The 18,892-nt window shown below is 45.1% G+C and overlaps 1 protein-coding gene across 4 annotated transcripts in view; it reads right to left on the bottom strand.

The window, feature by feature from the left end:
- The window catches only part of DCTN2 (dynactin subunit 2), a 50,579-nt gene extending 32,061 nt beyond the window's left edge, over positions 1–18,518 (bottom strand). For all 4 annotated transcript variants that reach the window (XM_040340910.1, XM_040340911.1, XM_040340912.1 and 1 more), the window contains exons 1-2: positions 18,279–18,518; positions 4,299–4,367 (exon numbers count right to left, since the gene is read on the bottom strand). In XM_040340910.1, coding sequence (XP_040196844.1) covers positions 4,299–4,367; positions 18,279–18,314 — 105 coding nt within the window. In that variant the 5' untranslated portion in view covers positions 18,315–18,518. The remainder of the gene's footprint in view (positions 1–4,298; positions 4,368–18,278) is intronic.
- Positions 18,519–18,892: the final 374 nt, after the last annotated feature.

The raw sequence follows: 18,892 nt of genomic DNA, 5'->3' as shown, positions 1-18,892 counted from the left end.
AAAAAAGTCAGACAGAATTTTTCATCGGATACTCCGACCGTGTGTGCCCCATCGGACTTTTTCCGTCGGACTAAGCACTAGTTTCAGTGCGAAACGCGTCAAAAGTCATTTTATTTTGCTGTGACTTGTAGTGCTGTCCTTCTTTTAATAAAAGGCTACAATTTGTTCAGAGTGCGGCTGTCCAGAGACAATCTTTGTTCCTGCTTTGCTAAGTGCATTGCCTGCACCTGAGTTGTCTGCAACGGAGAATATTCATCTGGGTTCCCACCTGGAGCGGCTATTCCCTTTTCCCATGCAGGCCAGTGACCTAGCTGTGACAAGTGTAAGCAACGCACCAGCTTCAGTTCCAGACATTGAATTGATGTAAAGCATTAGTTACAAAACGGTGTTCCATAAATAAAGTGAATGCAATTAATGAATGCGTTTCCGGTAAAAGCCTTGATAACAGTCTAATAGTTGGAAGTATTATTGGTCCAGTCATCCTAGATAGGAAACCATGTTAATTTATAAAGCTGATTCAGCAATGACAAAGAATGCAAGGGGCAGCAGTCTGCTGACCTTACGGCTTGGTGATGTCTAGTAAGGCTTTTGTAGTGGTTATGCCAACTGTACTGTGACTATCCAAGGAGTGCAAGAATCATACATGAATAGAGTTGAAAAGCAGCAATTCTGGGGGGGCTCTTAGATTGCATCATATATAAATAAGGGGGGCATATTTATAAAGCAGCATGTTTAGTGCAATGATCATTCACCATAGTTATATAGTGCAGGGGTTGACAAATTTGCTTGGAATCTAGGAGCCAGCTAAAAAAATTAGGAGCCAGAAAACGCGCCCCGTCCCGACGAGCTTGCGCGCAGAAGCAAACACATACGTGAGCAGCGCCCGCATATGTAAACGGTGTTCAAACCACACATGTGAGGTATCGCCGCGATTGGTAGAGCGAGAGCAATAATTCTAGCCCTAGACCTCCTCTGTAACTCAAAACATGCAACCTGTAGAATTTTTTAAACGTCGCTTATGGGGATTTTAAAGGGTAAAAGTTTGTCGCCATTCCACGGGCGGACGTAATTTTGAAGCTGTTGGGTATCAATTTACTCGGCGTAACATTATCTTTCATAATATTAAAAAAAAATGGGGATAACTTTACTGTTTTATTTTTTAATTAAAAAAAGTGTAATTTTTTCCCAAAAAAGTGCGCTTGTAAGACCGCTGCGCAAATACGGCGTGACAGAAAGCATTGCAACGATGGCCATTTTATTCTCTAGGGTGTTAGGATAAAAAATATATATAATGTTTTGTTTGGGGGTTCTAATTAGAGGGAAGAAGATGGCAGTGAAAATAGTGAAAAATAGTGAAAAATTAGATTAGAATTGCTGTTTAACTTATAATGCTTAACTTGTAATACCAACGGCCACCACCAGATGGCGCCAGCTTACACATCTGGTGGTGATAACTTGTAATACCAACGGCTCACCACCAGATGGCGCCGCTTCCAAGCCAAGTCGCCAGGACCCTATTTCTAGTCGCCATGGCGACCGGGATTTGTCGAGCCCTGATATAGCGCATGTGCTGTATATAACTATGGTGAATGATCATTGCACTAAACATGCTGCTTTATAAATATGCCCCCCTTATTTATATATGATGCAATCTAAGAGCCCCCCCAGAATTGCTGCTTTTCAACTCTATTCATGTATGATTCTTGCACTCCTTGGATGTGCTGTGCCTGCATTGGACGGACGGCCTGAAGTGGTCAAATCAATCACCTGAAATTTGCATGTCATAAGTGCTCACATGGGCACATATATGCGACACATCTGATCTTCTGCATACAGGGAATTCAGATTACGCCCCTGCTTCACATTGATTCCACTTTGAAGTAGCGCAATTTCAAAGTAGCAAGGTCAGCGCAATTTCAGCTGCTACTTGATAGACAACTGTGTGGCTTCATACACAGATGTCTATTGAAGTCTCACCTGAAATCGGCAGAAACTACTTTTGCAAATCTGTGCGGCACCGCAAAATCGATGTCGCACTGATTGGAACAGTGCCATTGCCTCCAACAGGCTGCGACTTGTCATACAATTTGATCGCTTAAATCACATGATAAATCGAAAACCTGGTTCAGTAAAAGTTTATAATTTACCTGCAAGGGAAACTAGACAACTGATTGCGCCTTGTCTTGTTATTTGTTTTTCAATTGACACAGTCAGCCACGTTAAAGCGGGAGTTCACCCATTTATTAAATTTTTCCCCTTGTCCCCTTAGATTCCTGCTCGTTCGGTCTAGGGGAATCGGCTATTTGTATTAAAATATGATCCGTACTTACCCGTTTTCGAGATGCATCTTCTTCCGTCGCTTCCGGGTATGGGTCTTTGGGAGCGGGCGTTCCTTCTTGATTGACAGTCTTCCGACGGTCGCATCCATCGCGTCACTCGTAGCCGAAAGAAGCCGAACGTCGGTGCGGCTCTATACTGCGCCTGCGCACCGACGTTTGGCTTCTTTCGGAAAATCGTGACGCGATGGATGCGACCGTCGGAAGACTGTCAATCAAGAAGGAACGCCCATTCCCGAAGCCCATACCCGGAAGCGGCGGAGAAGATGCATCTCGTAAACGGGTAAGTAATGCTCATATTTTAAAACAAATAGCCGATTCCCCTAGAGAAAACGAGCATCCATCTAAGGGGAAAAACCAGGGTGAACCACCGCTTTAACCTTTCAAAGTCAAATTTATTTCCCAAAAGACACCACAAGATGTCCATTATGATGCAAAAAATAAATCCTTTTCTCTGTGCCCCTCTGATTTAGATTCAATTTGTTACTGGTGTTTGACGACATCAGGACACACTATAATGAGCTGATGAAATCCCTAAATAAAACAATTTAATGTTCTTTGCTCCCCATGGCAGCCAACATGCACCGCAGTTACTGACATGCTTCTGTGCCCACCCCCAACAACACATCATGGGGACCAAAAGCACAGCTACAGCAGAAACAAGCCAGCTACAGCAAAGTGGAAAGCAGCATTCCTTGATGAGTGGCAACACACAATTAATAAAAGCAACGGTCTCCAAATTGCAGCCCATGGCTTGGATTTGGTCCTTTGCTTGCCTTTATCCAGCCCTTGGGACACTAATCCTCCCATCAGGTGCTAATCCTTCCACCGACACCAATGATGGAGCCTAAATTCTTTCTCTGGCACCATTTTGCCCACTGACACCAACGATGGGACACAATTTCTTACACCGACATCAATGACGGGGCACAATTCCTCCTACTGACATCAACAATGGGTCACTTATCTCCCCACTGACATCAATGATGGGGTACTATTCCTCCCACTGACACCAACAATGGGACACAATTTCTTACATTGACATCAATGATGGGGCACTATTCCTCCTACTGACATCAACAATGGGTCACTTATCTCCCCACTGACATCAATGATGTGGGCACTATTCCTCCCACCAATGATGGGGCACTAATCCTCCTCCTCCTAACTAATCCCACTGACCACCAAGCCTGAGGAATTTTTTACTCCCACTGGCCACAGGCCAGCCCCGCTAAGGCCTAAAGGTCAGTAAACTGGCCCATTGAGTACTTGTACTCCCGCAAATGCCCCCGATGCCTGAATAGAATACTTGCCCGCCGCCGCATACCGCAAAGCCGCCGCTGCCGCGTTAATCAGCGTGCGGGGAACATTACAGGCAGCTTTCGTTTGAATAGCTGTATTCCCTGCCGCGCCGTGTATAGACACTCCCCCTTGCTCCGGATTGGACAGATCCGTCCAATCCCGAGCAAGGGGGAGTGTCTATACACGGTGCGGCAAGGAATGGACAGCTTTTCAAACGAAAGTTGCCTGTAATGTTCCCCGCGCGCTGATTAATGCGGAGGCGGCGGCATCATCATCTACTAGGTATGGGGGACATGGCTGGATATATGTGGGGGGACATAGCTGCAATATATGGGGGGATAAGTGGTATCGGGACAACCCTAGTTTTAATGTTGCTTCCATCCTTATCCATGAGATCTCAAATCAAAATGTTGTTTATTTATTGCCTGCAGCGTGACTGCTACACCTTTTAATACCTTGACCTTGCTGTGTTAGAAGATGAAGTGTCAGCCTTATGAGCACTTTTTTTTCAGGATAAAGGTTGCGATAGCCATTTAAACACCTTACATCTCCCCCGAAATTAAATTAAATTTATATGCATACATATATTGATTGGTAGCAAACCCAGCAGTTTGCACACAAGAACAAAAAAACATTCATCTAAGAAATTGTAGAGCTTACCGCATCAAACTCAGCCTGGTCGTCTTCGGGCAGATCACTTGTTTCATAAACATCTGGCTCATTCCTAGCCTGAAATAAGAAAAAAAAACACTTAATTTTTATTATACAAAATTACACTGCTCATTGTGTAAAACCCTGGTGCCCAACCTGCGGTCATTTAGCACTTTTTGTGTGGGACCCCTGTAGACACTGATCTGTTTTTTCCCTATTGCCCCGTTATAGTGGGGATTTTAGCAGTCTCATGTCTCCTAAAGCATGTCCCCAATCTCCCAACACTTCCTATAGCATGTTCACAGTAGGGATCGACAGATATCTATTATTTGGTGCCGATACGATAACGATATTTTGGCAGATATTTTGTACATTAAAAAAAAAAAAATGTCAAGATCTGCATTTTTGAATACTTTGATTATTAAAACTGGCGCCTTTAAGATGCCAGTAATACAGAAAGTAATATCATGACATCTCTTCCGGATTACTAGATCCGAGAGAAGACCCGAAGGAAAGCATCGGGTCTTCGCCCAGCCGGCGGACCTACCAGCTGGTTGCTCAGACCTGCCAGCTGGGACAGGAGAGCCCGGGCGAGCCACATCGGTTGTTATCACAATAAAGCTGACAGCCTGCTCTAAACAACAGTACCTACCGCTGCATGCATCACCCCGGTAAAGTCCCTTGAAGCTGATGCTGAAAATGCTTATATCAGCTGCCGATAATCGGTCGATCCCTAGTTCACAGTGCATGACAGTCTCCGGCACCACGTCCACAGTTTTTGGCTATATACTGCTGTGTGTCTTCTTTTTCTGACACTGAATATTTACTGAATTTTATGTGCAGCCCTTTGGTGATGACGAGGGCCGTACTTGACCCCCCCCCCACATATCAGGAAAGATCACCGCTGGTCTAAGAATTACTATAAATGTAAGGAAAAAAAACAAAAAACGCAGCAGCTTTTTTTGCCAAGCCATTCTAAAAAAGGGGGAGGGGGAGCTCTGACGATCTCAGGTTGTGTCGGTGCATCTCTTCTACCACACATTTCTACTGGCCCATCACCATGAAGGATTGCCTTACTGGCCAAAAGGAATAAGTGGGAGGGAAAGCGCAAGTTTCGACACGGAGAGTAACAGAAATGTGAAATGAGACTGCTACCAGGTATAAGGTGACTAAGGCCGGCCATAAAAACGGGTTGCAGGAAAGAAATTTGCACGATTTCCCCATCAACGCAGACAGTGCTGACAGGGGCACGTCGACAGTGAATACCACTAGATAGTAAAGATGAGCTCCGGCGTGTTCGCATAGAACACGTGCCAAGCCCGCCAGGAAGTCGGCACCCGCGCTGCGCTAATCACAGCCAGGCAGACATTTCCCGATCATCGGACAATGTCTGCCTGGCTGTGATTAGCGCAGTGAGGGTGCCGACTTCCTGGCGGGCTCGGCACGTGTTCTATGCGAACACGCCGGAGCTCATCCTTACTATATAGTAGCCGCTAGTGATAATCCTAAAAGAATCCAGCAGGCTGGTTGTACCCAAGTTGATCGATCAGCCTGCCCATTAACAGTTCGACTCTTAGCCGGTTCCTGCTGAAACTCGTATGGCTGGCCTAAGTACATGAAAGATAAACTTTACTCTCCCAATCAACATTGGCCATTTTTAATAGATACAATATAAAAATCCATATATAATGGATGGAAATATATAATCCATTTAAATAAAAAAACAAAAAGCAGATTGATGCAATAGTCAGCTTCAATCTAGAGATTTCCCACAGTGTTTTATCTGCCACTGAATGTCCTAAGCTAGATGGCCACCATCATTAACCTGCTTCCTCTGAGCCCAAGCCCCCCTAGAGCTGTCCCAGCATGTGACTGCACAGTGAAAGGAGAAGCAGCTCATCTCCCCATCAGTCTTCTTTCTCCTCCTATGAGTGACTGGCTCTTTGCGCTGCTTCTTCCACTCATGTTCCAGCATTGCTGTACAGCAGGGGAACATGCCCGGGAGGCCACATGTTGCCTGCAGAGCCTTTTGATGTGTCCCCTTCCGTATGGGCAGATCGGAGGGCCCATATTGTGGCCCGCGACCGATTACCAAGTCGCTTAAGTAGCCCTCGCTCTTGAAAAGGTTGGGCAGCCCTGCTGTACAGGGACTGTAAGAAGCCGATACCATTTCAAATTCAGGTATTTTCCACGATATGTTTTTAACATTTTTCCTGCCAGAAGCATTTTTTCATGTTTGCACATTAAGGACCTTTTCACAAATGCCTTCAGTTTGTTTCATCAGTTCATTCACGTTTTTTTCAAAGAAAAAAAAAAAAACTGTTTAGTTTACATCAGTTCTTTACATCCACTTAACCACTTGAGTAAAGTTTTTGGTTTACATTCGAGCCTCACGATTCTGGACAAAATTAGAATCACAATTTTTTTGCTTAGATCACGATTTTCAATTGGGCTAACTTTACTTGTTTTGTCTTTTTATTCACTGAAGCGCATTTTTCCCCCAAAAAAATTTGTTTGAAAGAGTTCTGCGCAAATACAGTGTGACAAAGTATTGCTACACTCGCCATTTTATTCTCTAGGGCAGGGGTCTTCAAACTATGGCCCTCCAGTTGTTCAGGAACTACAATTCCCATGATGCCTAGTCATGTCAGTGAATGTCAGGCCCCATACACACCATAGAATCTATCCGAAGATAAATCCCATCAAATGGGTTTCAGCGGATAGATTCTATGGTGTGTACACTCCTGCGGATCTGTTTCCGCGGATAAATCTCCCCTGGGATGGATTTCCAGCAGATGGATATTTGCTGACATGCTCAACAAATCCATCTGCTGGAATCCATTCCAACGGATGGATCCGCTCGTCTGTACAGACTTACCGGATCCATCCATCCAAAGGGATTCCCCGCACGCGTCGTAATGATTTGACGCATGCGTGGAATTCCTTATATGACAGCGTCGCGCCCGTCGCCGCGTCATAATAGCGGCGACGGCGCGACACGTCATCGGCAGAGGATTTCAGCGCGGATTTCAATGCGATGGTGTGTACACGCCATCGCATAGAAATCTTCTGAAATCCTCGAGAGGATTTATCCGCGGATACGGTCCGCTGGACCGTATCTGCGGATAAATCCTCTCGTGTGTATGGGGCCTCAGAGTTTTATAATGCCTCATGGGACATGTAGCTCCACAACAGCTGGAGGGAAAGAATATTGGAGAATCCTGCTCTGTGTCTGCTAAAAATAATATATATAATATTTGGGGGTTCCAAGTAATTTTCCAGCAAAAAAATACTGATTTTAACTTGTAAGCAGCAAGTGTCTGAAAAAGGTTTAGTATTTAAATGGTTAAACCAACCTCATTTACAGACCGAAGTTCATCCATTTGATCTAAAAGAACCGAGAGATACATTGTATCTTTTCTCTATCTCTCTGCGCTGAGGAATGTCTTTTTACAGCTCTCAGTGCTATGAAGTATAGAATATATACGGATATGGAATATATTTATGTCTGTTTTTTATCCGTCAACGAATGGATGAAAAACGGACGCACGGTCCGTATGTGTGAAAGGGTCCTTAACCACTTCCGGACCGCCGCATGTACATATACGTCGGCAGAATGGCACGGACAGGCACAATGGCGTACCTGTACGTCCCTGCCTAGACGTGGGTCCGATCGGGACCCCCCCCCCCGGTACAAGCAGGGGTTCCCGTGGCTTCAGGAGCGATCCGGGACGAGGGCGCGGCTATTCGTTTCTAGCCGCCCCCTCGCGATCGCTCCCCGGAGCTGAAGAACGGGGAGAGACGTATGTAAACACAGCTTCCCCGTGGTTCACTGTGGCGGCAGCATTGATCGAGTGATCCCTTTTATAGGGAGACTCGATCGATGACGTCAGTCCTACAGCCACACCCCCCTACAGTTGTAAACACACACTAGGTGAACCCTAACTCCTACAGCGCCCCCTGTGGTTAACTCCCAAACTGCAACTGTCATTTTCACAATAAACAAGGCAATTTAAATGCATTTTTTGCTGTGAAAATGACAATGGTCCCAAAAATGTGTCAAAATTGTCCGCCATAATGTCACAGTCACGAAAAAAATCGATGATCGCCGCCATTAGTAGTAAAAAAAAAAAAAAAAAAACTAACCCCTATTTTGTAAACGCTATAAATTTTGCGCAAACCAATCGATAAATGCTTATTGCAATTTTTTTTTACCAAAAATAGGTAGAAGAATACGTATCGGCCTAAACTGAGGAAAAAAAAATGTATATATTTATATATTTAAATATTATTTTTGGGGGATATTTATTATAGCAAAAAGTAAAAAATATTGCATTTTTTTCAAAATTGTCGCTCTATTTTTGTTTATAGCGCAAAAAATAAAAACCGCAGAGGTGATCAAATACCACCAAAAGAAAGCTCTATTTGTGAGGAAAAAAGGACGCCAATTTTGTTTGGGAGCCACGTCGCACGACCGCGCAATTGTCTGTTAAAGCGACGCAGTGCCGAATTGTAAAAACCCCTTGGGTCATTTAGCAGCATATTGGTCCGGTCCTTAAGTGGTTAAAGGGGTTGTAAAGACATTTTTTTTTTTTTTTTTAAATAACAAACATGTTATACTTACCTCCACTGTGCAGCTCGTTTTGCAGATAGTGGCCCCGATCAATGTCTTCTGGGGTCCTTCGGTGGCTGTCTCTAGTCCTGCCCGGAAGAACTTTCCACCTTCATGCGAGCGAGCTTGCATGGTGGTAAGTTCTTGCAGGGGGGGCTGCCGTGATACAGCCGGCGGTATATAGCCACTCATAGGATGCGCTAAGGTGAAAAAACATGTACCTTTAGTGTCCCTTTAAAAAGCACAATTTTAGGCCTGCAGATTACCTAAAGGCCTTTTTTCAGGACAGGTCAACAGGAACAACAGAAATTAACAAATAAATGTTAAAAATGATGAAAGATTTTCTTAGACTCTACTGCAAGAATATGCCAACAATGGGTAAATATTAAATTCCTGTAGTACTAGTACTGCATGACCCTAGTTAAGCAATGTCAGCAAAAAAGTCAGATTCACCGACAGCCAAACATTCACTTCTTACTCTTCTCCATATGCCAACGCCCAGATGCTAATAATACAAAGCACTCAACAAAGAGCAGGAATGATGGGATGAGTAATGTAATACTTGGAGAACCATGAGACAGATTGTCGGAGAAAAGCAACATGACAAAGTTTGTACATAGCCGAGGATCTTCACAGAACAAAGACTGTGTGTATGGCATACAGTCCGGCTTTCACACAAAGACTTGCCACATATGGGATCTGTAAAGAAACTCTGCTAATCAAATCGGGTGTAGGCTGCTTGTTACTGGTCACCCTTGGCATACATGGTTTATAGCCTCTAATAAAAATAAATTTCTTTTTTTTATTTGAGACGATTAGCTGAGGTCTACATTTCAACAATCAATCTATACAAGTCCCAGCATTAGTAACCTAATAAAACAGATATATTATTTTATAATATTACATTCATACTAATATTGCAGCTTTAAAGAGGAAGTAACCCCCCCCCCCTGAAAAACAGGGGGGAAAAACCTGCAAGCGAAAGGCATAATTAGCTAGTATAGCATACTAGCTCATTATGTGGCACTTACCCTAAATCTAAGCCCCCGAAGTCCTCATCGTTCCTCGCCGCCGTGTCCCATCGCAGATACTTCCTGTTTTCGCTGCTCCGGCGCAGTGATTGGCCGGAGCAGCGATGACGTCACTCCCAAGCATGACCGGGAGATCCCCGCATATGCGTGGGAATATGGCATTAACCCAGGTTATGCCATTCAGAAAAATGGCACTTTCAGTGCGCCTGCGCTGTTGTCCGCAGTGACATTGGCAGTGACATTGGCGCTTGTTGTAATTACTGTAAACATCTCCTAAACCGTGCAGGTTTAGGAGATATTTCTTGCACCTACATTAATCTAGGCTTACCTGTAGGTGAAAGTTTTATGGTTGGGTTTACAACCAATTTAAAGAGTAGAGCTGGCCACATATGTCTCTCCCCCCCATCAAGAGATGATCCAAAAAAAAAAATAATAATGAATGAATTTCTCCATTCACACAATCAAGGTGAATAAAAAAAAATCCTCCTCACTGCACTATTGTATTCCGACAGCGGGACTCATCTGCTGAGAAAAACACACTGATCAGTGGCTGCAGTCAGCGGATAAACTTTTTCCAACAGTCCTGTTTGACAGAAGTCGACTGTTTGGCCTCATGCACACTGGACGTTAAAATAACGTTAAAAAAAAGCCAGTAGCTTTGCAGTAAGTTTTTCAACTTTTTTCAATAGCGTTTTTTTGCGTTTATTGGCGTTTTTCCGCATTAGCGTTTTTTGTTGTTGAAGAAAATATTTTTTTTTCTTTTTTTTTTCCAATGGATCAAAAACCCTGGCGAGTGACGTTTATCAGCATTTTGTACTGCTGAAAAACCTCTCTCAGAACCCACTAGTTTGGGTTTTTTATTTACTGCTCAAAAATGCCACTGCCCAAAACTGCGGATAACGGCCTATGTGTGCAGGGACACATAGGATAACATGATGGAGAGTTTATTGACTGTAGAAAAAAATGTCTACTGCCAAAAACGGCTGTAAAAATGTCCAAAAACATCCAGTGTACATGAGACCTTATGCCTCGTACACATGGATAGATTTTCAGAGAAAAAAAGTCAGACAGGCTTTTTTTCTAGGAAAGTCTGGCCGCCATCTGACTTTTTTTTCGGAAGTCCGACAGATCTCAGCTAGAGAACCTGTTCCCTTTCTTTCCGGACTCGCGGCGGACTTTTGCACGGTCAAAAGTCCGGCCGTGTGTTTAAGGCATTAGATAAACTTCTGTTGCATGAGAATGGCCATGGGGATCGTATTAAAGACGGTCCCTGCATCAAATGAATTTCGACCCATCTATGGGTAGTCTTAATTCACTTCCAATACCTACCCCATCCCACCACATCATAATTAAACCTTATCTTAATTTATTACACAGATAAGGGATAAGTGCCCATTTATACTGCTGGTGTACATTATGTTCTTACAATACATTGTATGGTTTACTTTGTTTAACAGCTTGCCAACCAGCCATGTACTGAGGCAGGTTGGCACGTACAGGCAAAATCAAGTACACATAAATGATTTTGCCTGCTTCGGTTAAGGGGGGCACAGTGCCCCCTGCCACACACCGGATCAGGATACTCTGGGGCCCAGTAATTATGTGATTGCTATGTGATCGCATGATCACAATGTCAACAATGAAATCATTCATAACAGCTGTGTTGCCTGTGCTGATTGGCCCACAGTTATCACATGGTACCTGGGCAAACACAGCACCATGTGATTTCACTAGTAATCACAGCTGTCATGAATGGTTAAGCCATTCATGACAGTTGCAAACTCTGCTGTTACAATGATCTTCATTGTAACAAACAAAACAAAATTTCCCAATTACATTTAGCAGAATACATCTTGGCCTAAATTTATAACGAAATTAGATTTTATTGGATATATTTCGTGACAGAAAGAAAATATTGTTTGTTTTGTCTTTTTTTGTTTATATCGCAAAAAAATAAAAACACAGAGGTGATCAAATACCACCAAAAGAAAGCTCTTTTTGTGTGAAAAAAAAATGATAAAAATGTAATTTGGGTACAGTGTTGCATGACTGCGCAACTGGCAGTTTAAAGTGATTGTAAAGTGTTGTTTAAAAACAAAAAACAAACATGTTATACTTACCTCCTTTGTGCAGTTGGTTTTGCAAAGAGCAGCCTTGATTCTTCTCTTCTCGGGTTCCTCTTTGCTGCTCCTGGCCCCTCCCTCCTATCGAGTGCCCCCACAGTCATCAGCTTCCTATGGGGGCACTCGAGCCCATTCACAGTTCCATGTCTCCATATAGACAAGAACCCCCGCCCGGCCCCCTCTCTCCCCTAATTGGCTGACTGGCTTTGATTGACAGCCACGGGAGCCAAGGGCTGCACTGCAGATATACAATTTGTGGGCACAGGCGTCTCTAGGCAGGCACCTACATATACTGTACAAGGAATACACTGTTATTTCTTGGAGGAATTCAAGACAAATGGTAATTTGTATATTGGTCAGGCATAATTTTAGTTTCTAAATGTTCCCTGTAACAGCAAATCTTCCGTTTTTAAGTTTGGGTCCACTATAAGCTGGCCAGAGACACTAGTGACAGCAGCAGTTTTGGCCCAGTAAGATAACAGCCCTGTGGATTCCTATCCGAGTTAAGAACATACTATGCACAGGGTTCTCCCCAATTCTTTTCTTATTGGTCGCCAAACACATTACAACACATAGATGTAAATATGCAGACTACTTTCACACTGGGGCATTGCGGCATCGGTAAAACGCTGCTATTTTTTGCGGCGCTTTTAACTCCCGCTAGCAGGCAAAGAAGGGTTATAACTGATGGCAAAGTGTCGCTGTAGCGGCGCTTTGCCGGCAGCGCTGCCCATTGATTTCAATGGGCAGGGGCGCTTTAGGAGCTTCTACAGCTCCTCAAAGATGCAGTTGGCAGGACTTTTTTGAGCGTCCTGCCAGCGCACTGCTCCAGTGTGAAAGCAGCGGCTCTTTCAGGGCGCTTTGCAAAGCACCTCAGTGCGAAAGTAGCCATACATTCCTTTTCTTTGTTGGGCTTGTACACACCAATTCAGTTCAGCTGCACAGATCCACGCCAGGGCACACTGAATACAATTGTTTCCTATGTGTCCTGTTCACACCACAACACTGCCTTGAGGTGGGATGCGGGGCGTATAAACACAAACATGTAGCATTTTACCTGCAATGCACCAGAGCTCGCCTCAAGTCGCTGTTGGTCATCACACTGCAGTTCTACCTTGGTACATACAAATCAGTGAAATGTCATTCCGACATTAAAAAAAGGTAAACATTGTAACAACACAAGGCACCGCCTGTACACAATAAAACCACTTCAATACCGGGCACTTTCACCCCTTTCTGCCCTCTCACATTTTGAATGACAAATGCGCAGTCATGAAACACTGTACCCAAACGACATTTCTATCATTTTTTGGAGACAGACAGAGCTTTCTTTTGGTGGTATTTAACTACTAGCCGACCAGCCGCCGTCATTCTACGGCGGCAGGTCGGCTCTCCTGGGCGAGAGCCCGTCATATTACGTCGGCTCTTCGAGCGGCCACTAGGGGCGCGTGCGTGCCCCCCGCTCGCCCCCGACTCCCGTGCGTGTGCCCGGCGGGGCACGATCGCCGCCGGGCACACGCGATTGCTCGTTACAGAGCGGGGAACGGGAGCTGTGTGTGTAAACACACAGCTCTCGGTCCAGTCAGCGGGGGAAATGCTGATCTTCTGTTCATACAATGTATGAACAGAGGATCAGTGTTTCCCCTAGTGAGGCCACCCCCCCCCCCCACAGTAAGATAACACACAGGGACATACTTAACCCCTTCCCCGCCCCCTAGTGTTAACCCCTTCACTGCCAGTGGCATTTTTATAGTAATTCAATGCATTTTTATAGCACTGATCGCTATAAAAATGCCAATGGTCCCAAAAATGTGTCAAAAGGGTCCGAAGTGTCCGCCATAATGTAGCAGTACCGAAAAAAAAAATCGCTAATCGCCGCCATTACTAGTAAAAAAAATATATTAATAAAAATGCCATAAAAATATCCCCTATTTTGTAAACGCTATAACTTTTGCGCAAACCAATCAATAAACGCTTATTGCGATTTTTTTTTACGAAAAATATGTAGAAGAATACGTATCGTCCTAAACTGAGGAAAAAAAATTGTTTTTATATATTTTTGGGGGATATTTATTACAGCAAAAAGTAAAAAATATAATTTTTTTTCAAAATTGTCGCTCTATTTTTGTTTATAGCGCAAAAAATAAAAACCGCAGAGGTGATCAAATACCACCAAAAGAAAGCTCTATTTGTGGGAAAAAAAAAGGACGCCAATTTTGTTCGGGAGCCACGTCGCACGACCGTGCAATTGTCAGTTAAAGCGGCGCAGTCCCGAATCGCAAAAAGTGCTCTGGTCTTTGGGCAGCAATATGGTCCGGGGGTTAAGTGGTTAATCACCGCTGAGTTTTCTGCTAAAGAAATAAAAAAAAAAAGTTTTTAGTTTCAGTTATAAAATCTTGTAAATAAGTAATTTATCTCCTTTCTTTCAGTGATGTGTGCTAATGAGGCTGCACTGAAAGGCATTACTGATGGGCACTGATTGGTATCGCTAATGGAACTGCTCTGATAATCAATGCACTGATTAGATCTCCCCCACCCGTTGTTGGAGAGCCGCTTATTGGCCGAAAACCAGACAAACTCCTTTCTCTGGAGACCCACCCAAGTACTTGTGGGGATCCACCCAGATGCCCGACTGGCAGCTGGCTCAGCCTCGCAGCACACCACTGACAGCCTGAGCCAGCCGCTCCCTTCCAGTGCTCCAGTGACTGCTGGAGGTGTAGAGAGCTGAGCAATCAGCTGTGTTTGATCTTTGTGTACTTGGTGTAGAGGTGGTGGGCGACAGATGCTGCATCCACCTAGAGCAGGCATCTCCAAACTACGGCCCTCCAGCTGTTGCGGAACTACACGTCCCATGAGGCATTGTAAAACTCTGACATTGAGAGGCATGATGGGAATCGTATAACTGGATAACTGGAGGGTCATCGTTTGGAGACCCCTGATCTAGAGTATTAACTACTTGAGAGCCGTGCTATAGACGAAAGAAGTCTACAGCTCGGCTCTCAACTGCCGGGTGGACGTCTTGTTGTTTACATCCCCCCCGCGCACCGCAGAGGACCCGCGGCGGGGAAAAGCTGTGCCCGCCATGTCACGTTGTGCCGATGCGTGTGCCTGGCGGCCACAATGTCCGCCAGGTACTCGCGATCCGCAGTTACAGAGGCAGGACGTGGAGCTCTGTGTGTAAACACAGAGCTCCACGTCCTGTCAGGGAGAGAGGAGACCGATCTGTGTCCCTTGTACATAGGGACACAGATCGGTCACCTCCCCCAGTCAGTCCCCCTCCCCCCACAGTAAGAATCATTTCCAGGGAACACATTTAACCCCTTCCCTGCCAGTCACATTTACACAGTAATCAGGGCATATTTTTAGCACTGATTGCTGTATAAATGTGAATGGTCCCAAAATAGTGTCAAAAGTGTCCGATATGTCCGCCGCAATATCACAGGCCTGACAAAAATCGCAGATCGCCGCCATTACTAGTAAAAAAAAAAAAATGCCATAAATCTATCCCCTATTTTGTAGAAGCTATAACTTCTGTGCAAACCAATCAATATACGCTTATTGCTAATTTTTTTACCAAAAATATGTAGAAGAATACGTATCGGCCCAAACTTAGAAAAATAAACGTTGTTTTTTAAAAAAAAAAATTGGGATATTTATTATAGCAAAAAGTAAAAAAATATTAATACCTCAATGTGCATCTATGTGTGAAGGGGCCGTTCACACCTGGGCGTTTTGGACCAATTCCGCATGCGATCTCAAAACGCACTACACTGTGTGTTCGAAAACACATCCAGAATCGCATGTGTGAGAACCAGGGCTTAGGCTCCAGATTTCAAATGCACTACAATCGCAAAACGCAGGTTCAGGTGTCATTATTTTCAATGGCACCTAAAACGCGGTGCGGTTTTGCTGCGTGATCTGGCAATCCTCATGTGAAGCTTGTTGCCCAAAAAGGAGCAGGAGCTTCTTTTGGGCGACAAGCTTTGCGTGATGCGATTTAAGGTACCATTGAAAAATAATGGCACCTGAACCTGCGTTTTGCGATTCTAGTGCATTTGCAATCTGGAGTCTAAGCCCTGGTTCTCACACACGTGTGATTCTGGATTTGCATGACAGGCTAGATATTATGTATTCCTGTTGAGGTGGTTCGCACAGATGCAATTCACACACAATGTGCTTTGAGTGCGATTACGAAAAGGGTCCTGTCTTTTTTTTTTTTTCCGAGGACAGACAGCGCACACAATGGAGAACTTCCAGCCAAATCTGCAAGGTCTTCTTTCAGGTGCTCAGTATGTCCTTACACACGCACACACACACACACACTACAGCACAAACAAGTAAAAGGACTGAGCCGCCAACTCTTATCCATATAGCGAGTTTAAAGGCTTTGTAAACAGTCTTTTTTTTTTTAAATAACAAACATATCATACTTACCTCCACTGTGCAGTTCACTTTGCACAGTGGCCCCGAACCTCGTCTTCTGGGGTCCCCCGGAGACGGGTGCGGCTCCTCCTCGCATCGGTAAACCCCCTGGGAGAAGACGTTTGTTCACCTTGATGCATTAAGGTGAAAAAAACACGAGGGTTGGCTTACAACTCCTTTAATAGTCGGTTACAAAATGTGCCAAGCAAAACAGCCGACGTGTTTCGGCAGCAACAGCCTTAGTCGTTGCTATGATTAAGGCTGTTGTCGAAACGAGTCAAACGTTTTGCTTGTCAGTTTTTTGTAAACAACTATTAAAAATCGCTATATAGACGACAGAGTAGCTCAATCCTTTTACTTGGCCTTGTTTTTTTTTCCTTTTGGGATAAAGGTTTTACATAAATAAAAACGGATCAATGAAAGCACCCCTGCCAGCGGTGAATGGTTTGTCTCATCCCTTTGACTACTACATCTGCAGGGGAGCTTGTGCTTTTAAAAAAAAAACAACAGACTTGCAGGCTAGATCACCAGAAGAAAGAAAGCCTAAAAAAGAAAACTAATGCTGGATTTACATCTAACCAGTGCCGATCCTGACCTCCCTGGGGCCCTAAGCAAAATGACATGGCACATTAAAAATGAGAAGCGGGGGGCGCTGACGACAGTGACATGTCACATTAAAGAAAGTTGCAAAGCAGGGGGAGGGGGTGTTCTGCTGTCGGAAATTACATCTTACATTAAAGCGGTGTTTCACCCTAAAAACAAATTTCTAGCATGCCATCAAGCATACTAGCGCGATCTACAGTACACCTTTCTTTTATTTTTTGGCGCCGTACTTACGGTTTACTGCCGTAGTGACGTTTCAGACTCCCCGCGGGGAATGGGCGTTCCCATGCACAGGGAAGATGAGCGTCACGCTCCCCAAAGATAGCCGAAATAGGACTTGAGGCAAGTCCTATTTCGGCTATCGTCGGGGAGCGTGACGCGCCATAGCCGGCCGTCAATCATCTTCCCTGTGCATAGGAACGCCCATTCCCCGCGGGGAGTCTGAAACTTCATTACGGCAGTAAACAGTGAGTACGGCGCCAAAAAATAAAAGAAAGGTGTACTGTAGATCGCGCTAGTATGCTTGATGGCATGCTAGAAAAAAAAAGTTTTTTTAGGGTGAACCCCCGCTTTAAATTGAGAAGCGGGGGAGGGAGTGTTATGCTGTCGGAAATGACATCTTACATTAAATTGAGAAGCGGGGGGTGCCGACTTCTTACCTCTTCTCCCATGCAGCCAGTGAGTTGAGAAGCGGGGTGAGGGGCTGAAAATGACTTCTAACCAGGCGGGGCCTCTAGTAATTTGGGGGGCCCTTCGCAGCTTTGCGGGGCCCTAAGCGCCTTGCATAGTGAACCTATAGGGCGGATCGGCCCTGCATCTAAGAATTGGTCATCTGCAATATAATAAATGTTTGCTTTTGGGTTTAATACGTCTTTAATAGAATTTACAGAGCGAATGTACTTGTATGCGGAGGTCAGCTTTATGTCGCTCCGTCCTGGTCACACCCCGAACCCCCCAATGTGTCAGCACACATTATTGGTACATACAGAAGTGTTATGTATGACACATGGACAGGGAGGAGAGAGGGGGGTCCAGGCCTCCATCCATAGTAATGCCCCATCACCTCCACCACAGGCTCCCCTGTCATCACACACAGTGATCAGAGGGGGGCGCAGTGCTGGGTGTGGGGAGGGCCCCTGGGTCCCAGGCACAGCAGCTCCACCCCTCCCCCCAGGCCCGGTCTCTGCTGGCTACTCACGATGCCCGGCAGGTCGGCGTATTTGGGATCGGCCATGTCTGTGTCGGCTGACAGGAGGGCGGCGGCTCACTGCAGCGGAGGAGGAGGGCGGAGGCGGCGGCAGCGACACACTGCGAACACCAGAGCCTCGGTCACCGGCTCACAGCAGCGAAGGAAACGCCACAACAACAATGAATGCAGCCTCCGGGAGAGCGGGGCCGTTACCGAGGACCAATTACCGGCGAGAGAGAAAACCTCGCGAGACAACAGACCCCGGAGAGCATTACACCGCACTGCCTGCTGGGAAATGTAGTCGCGGGCGGATCCGCCAATCAGCGAACGAGCAGTGAAGTTCTCTTCACAATGAGCTGACTTCCCGTCTTACTAGGGAAAGGTGTGACCACAGCGCCTGTGTCTTCACTAATCCACCATGTCCTCATTGTCCTGATCTTCTCATCACAATCATACAAGACTTTTTCATTGCATTAAAGCCAAGCTGAATTTCAGTATAAACACATTCCAGGTGCATCAAAACAAATGGCGTCTTCACTGTGTTTTCTTAGAAGGCAGTCACAGCTTCAGTAGGAAAAAGTGTTGCCAACCTACCAGATTGAAATTTACTGGCACGACACGCG

The sequence above is a fragment of the Rana temporaria genome, chromosome 2 (genome assembly GCF_905171775.1).
Source record: "Rana temporaria chromosome 2, aRanTem1.1, whole genome shotgun sequence".
NCBI classification, from domain to species: Eukaryota; Metazoa; Chordata; class Amphibia; order Anura; family Ranidae; genus Rana; species Rana temporaria.
This window is presented reverse-complemented; position numbering and strand designations above follow the sequence as displayed.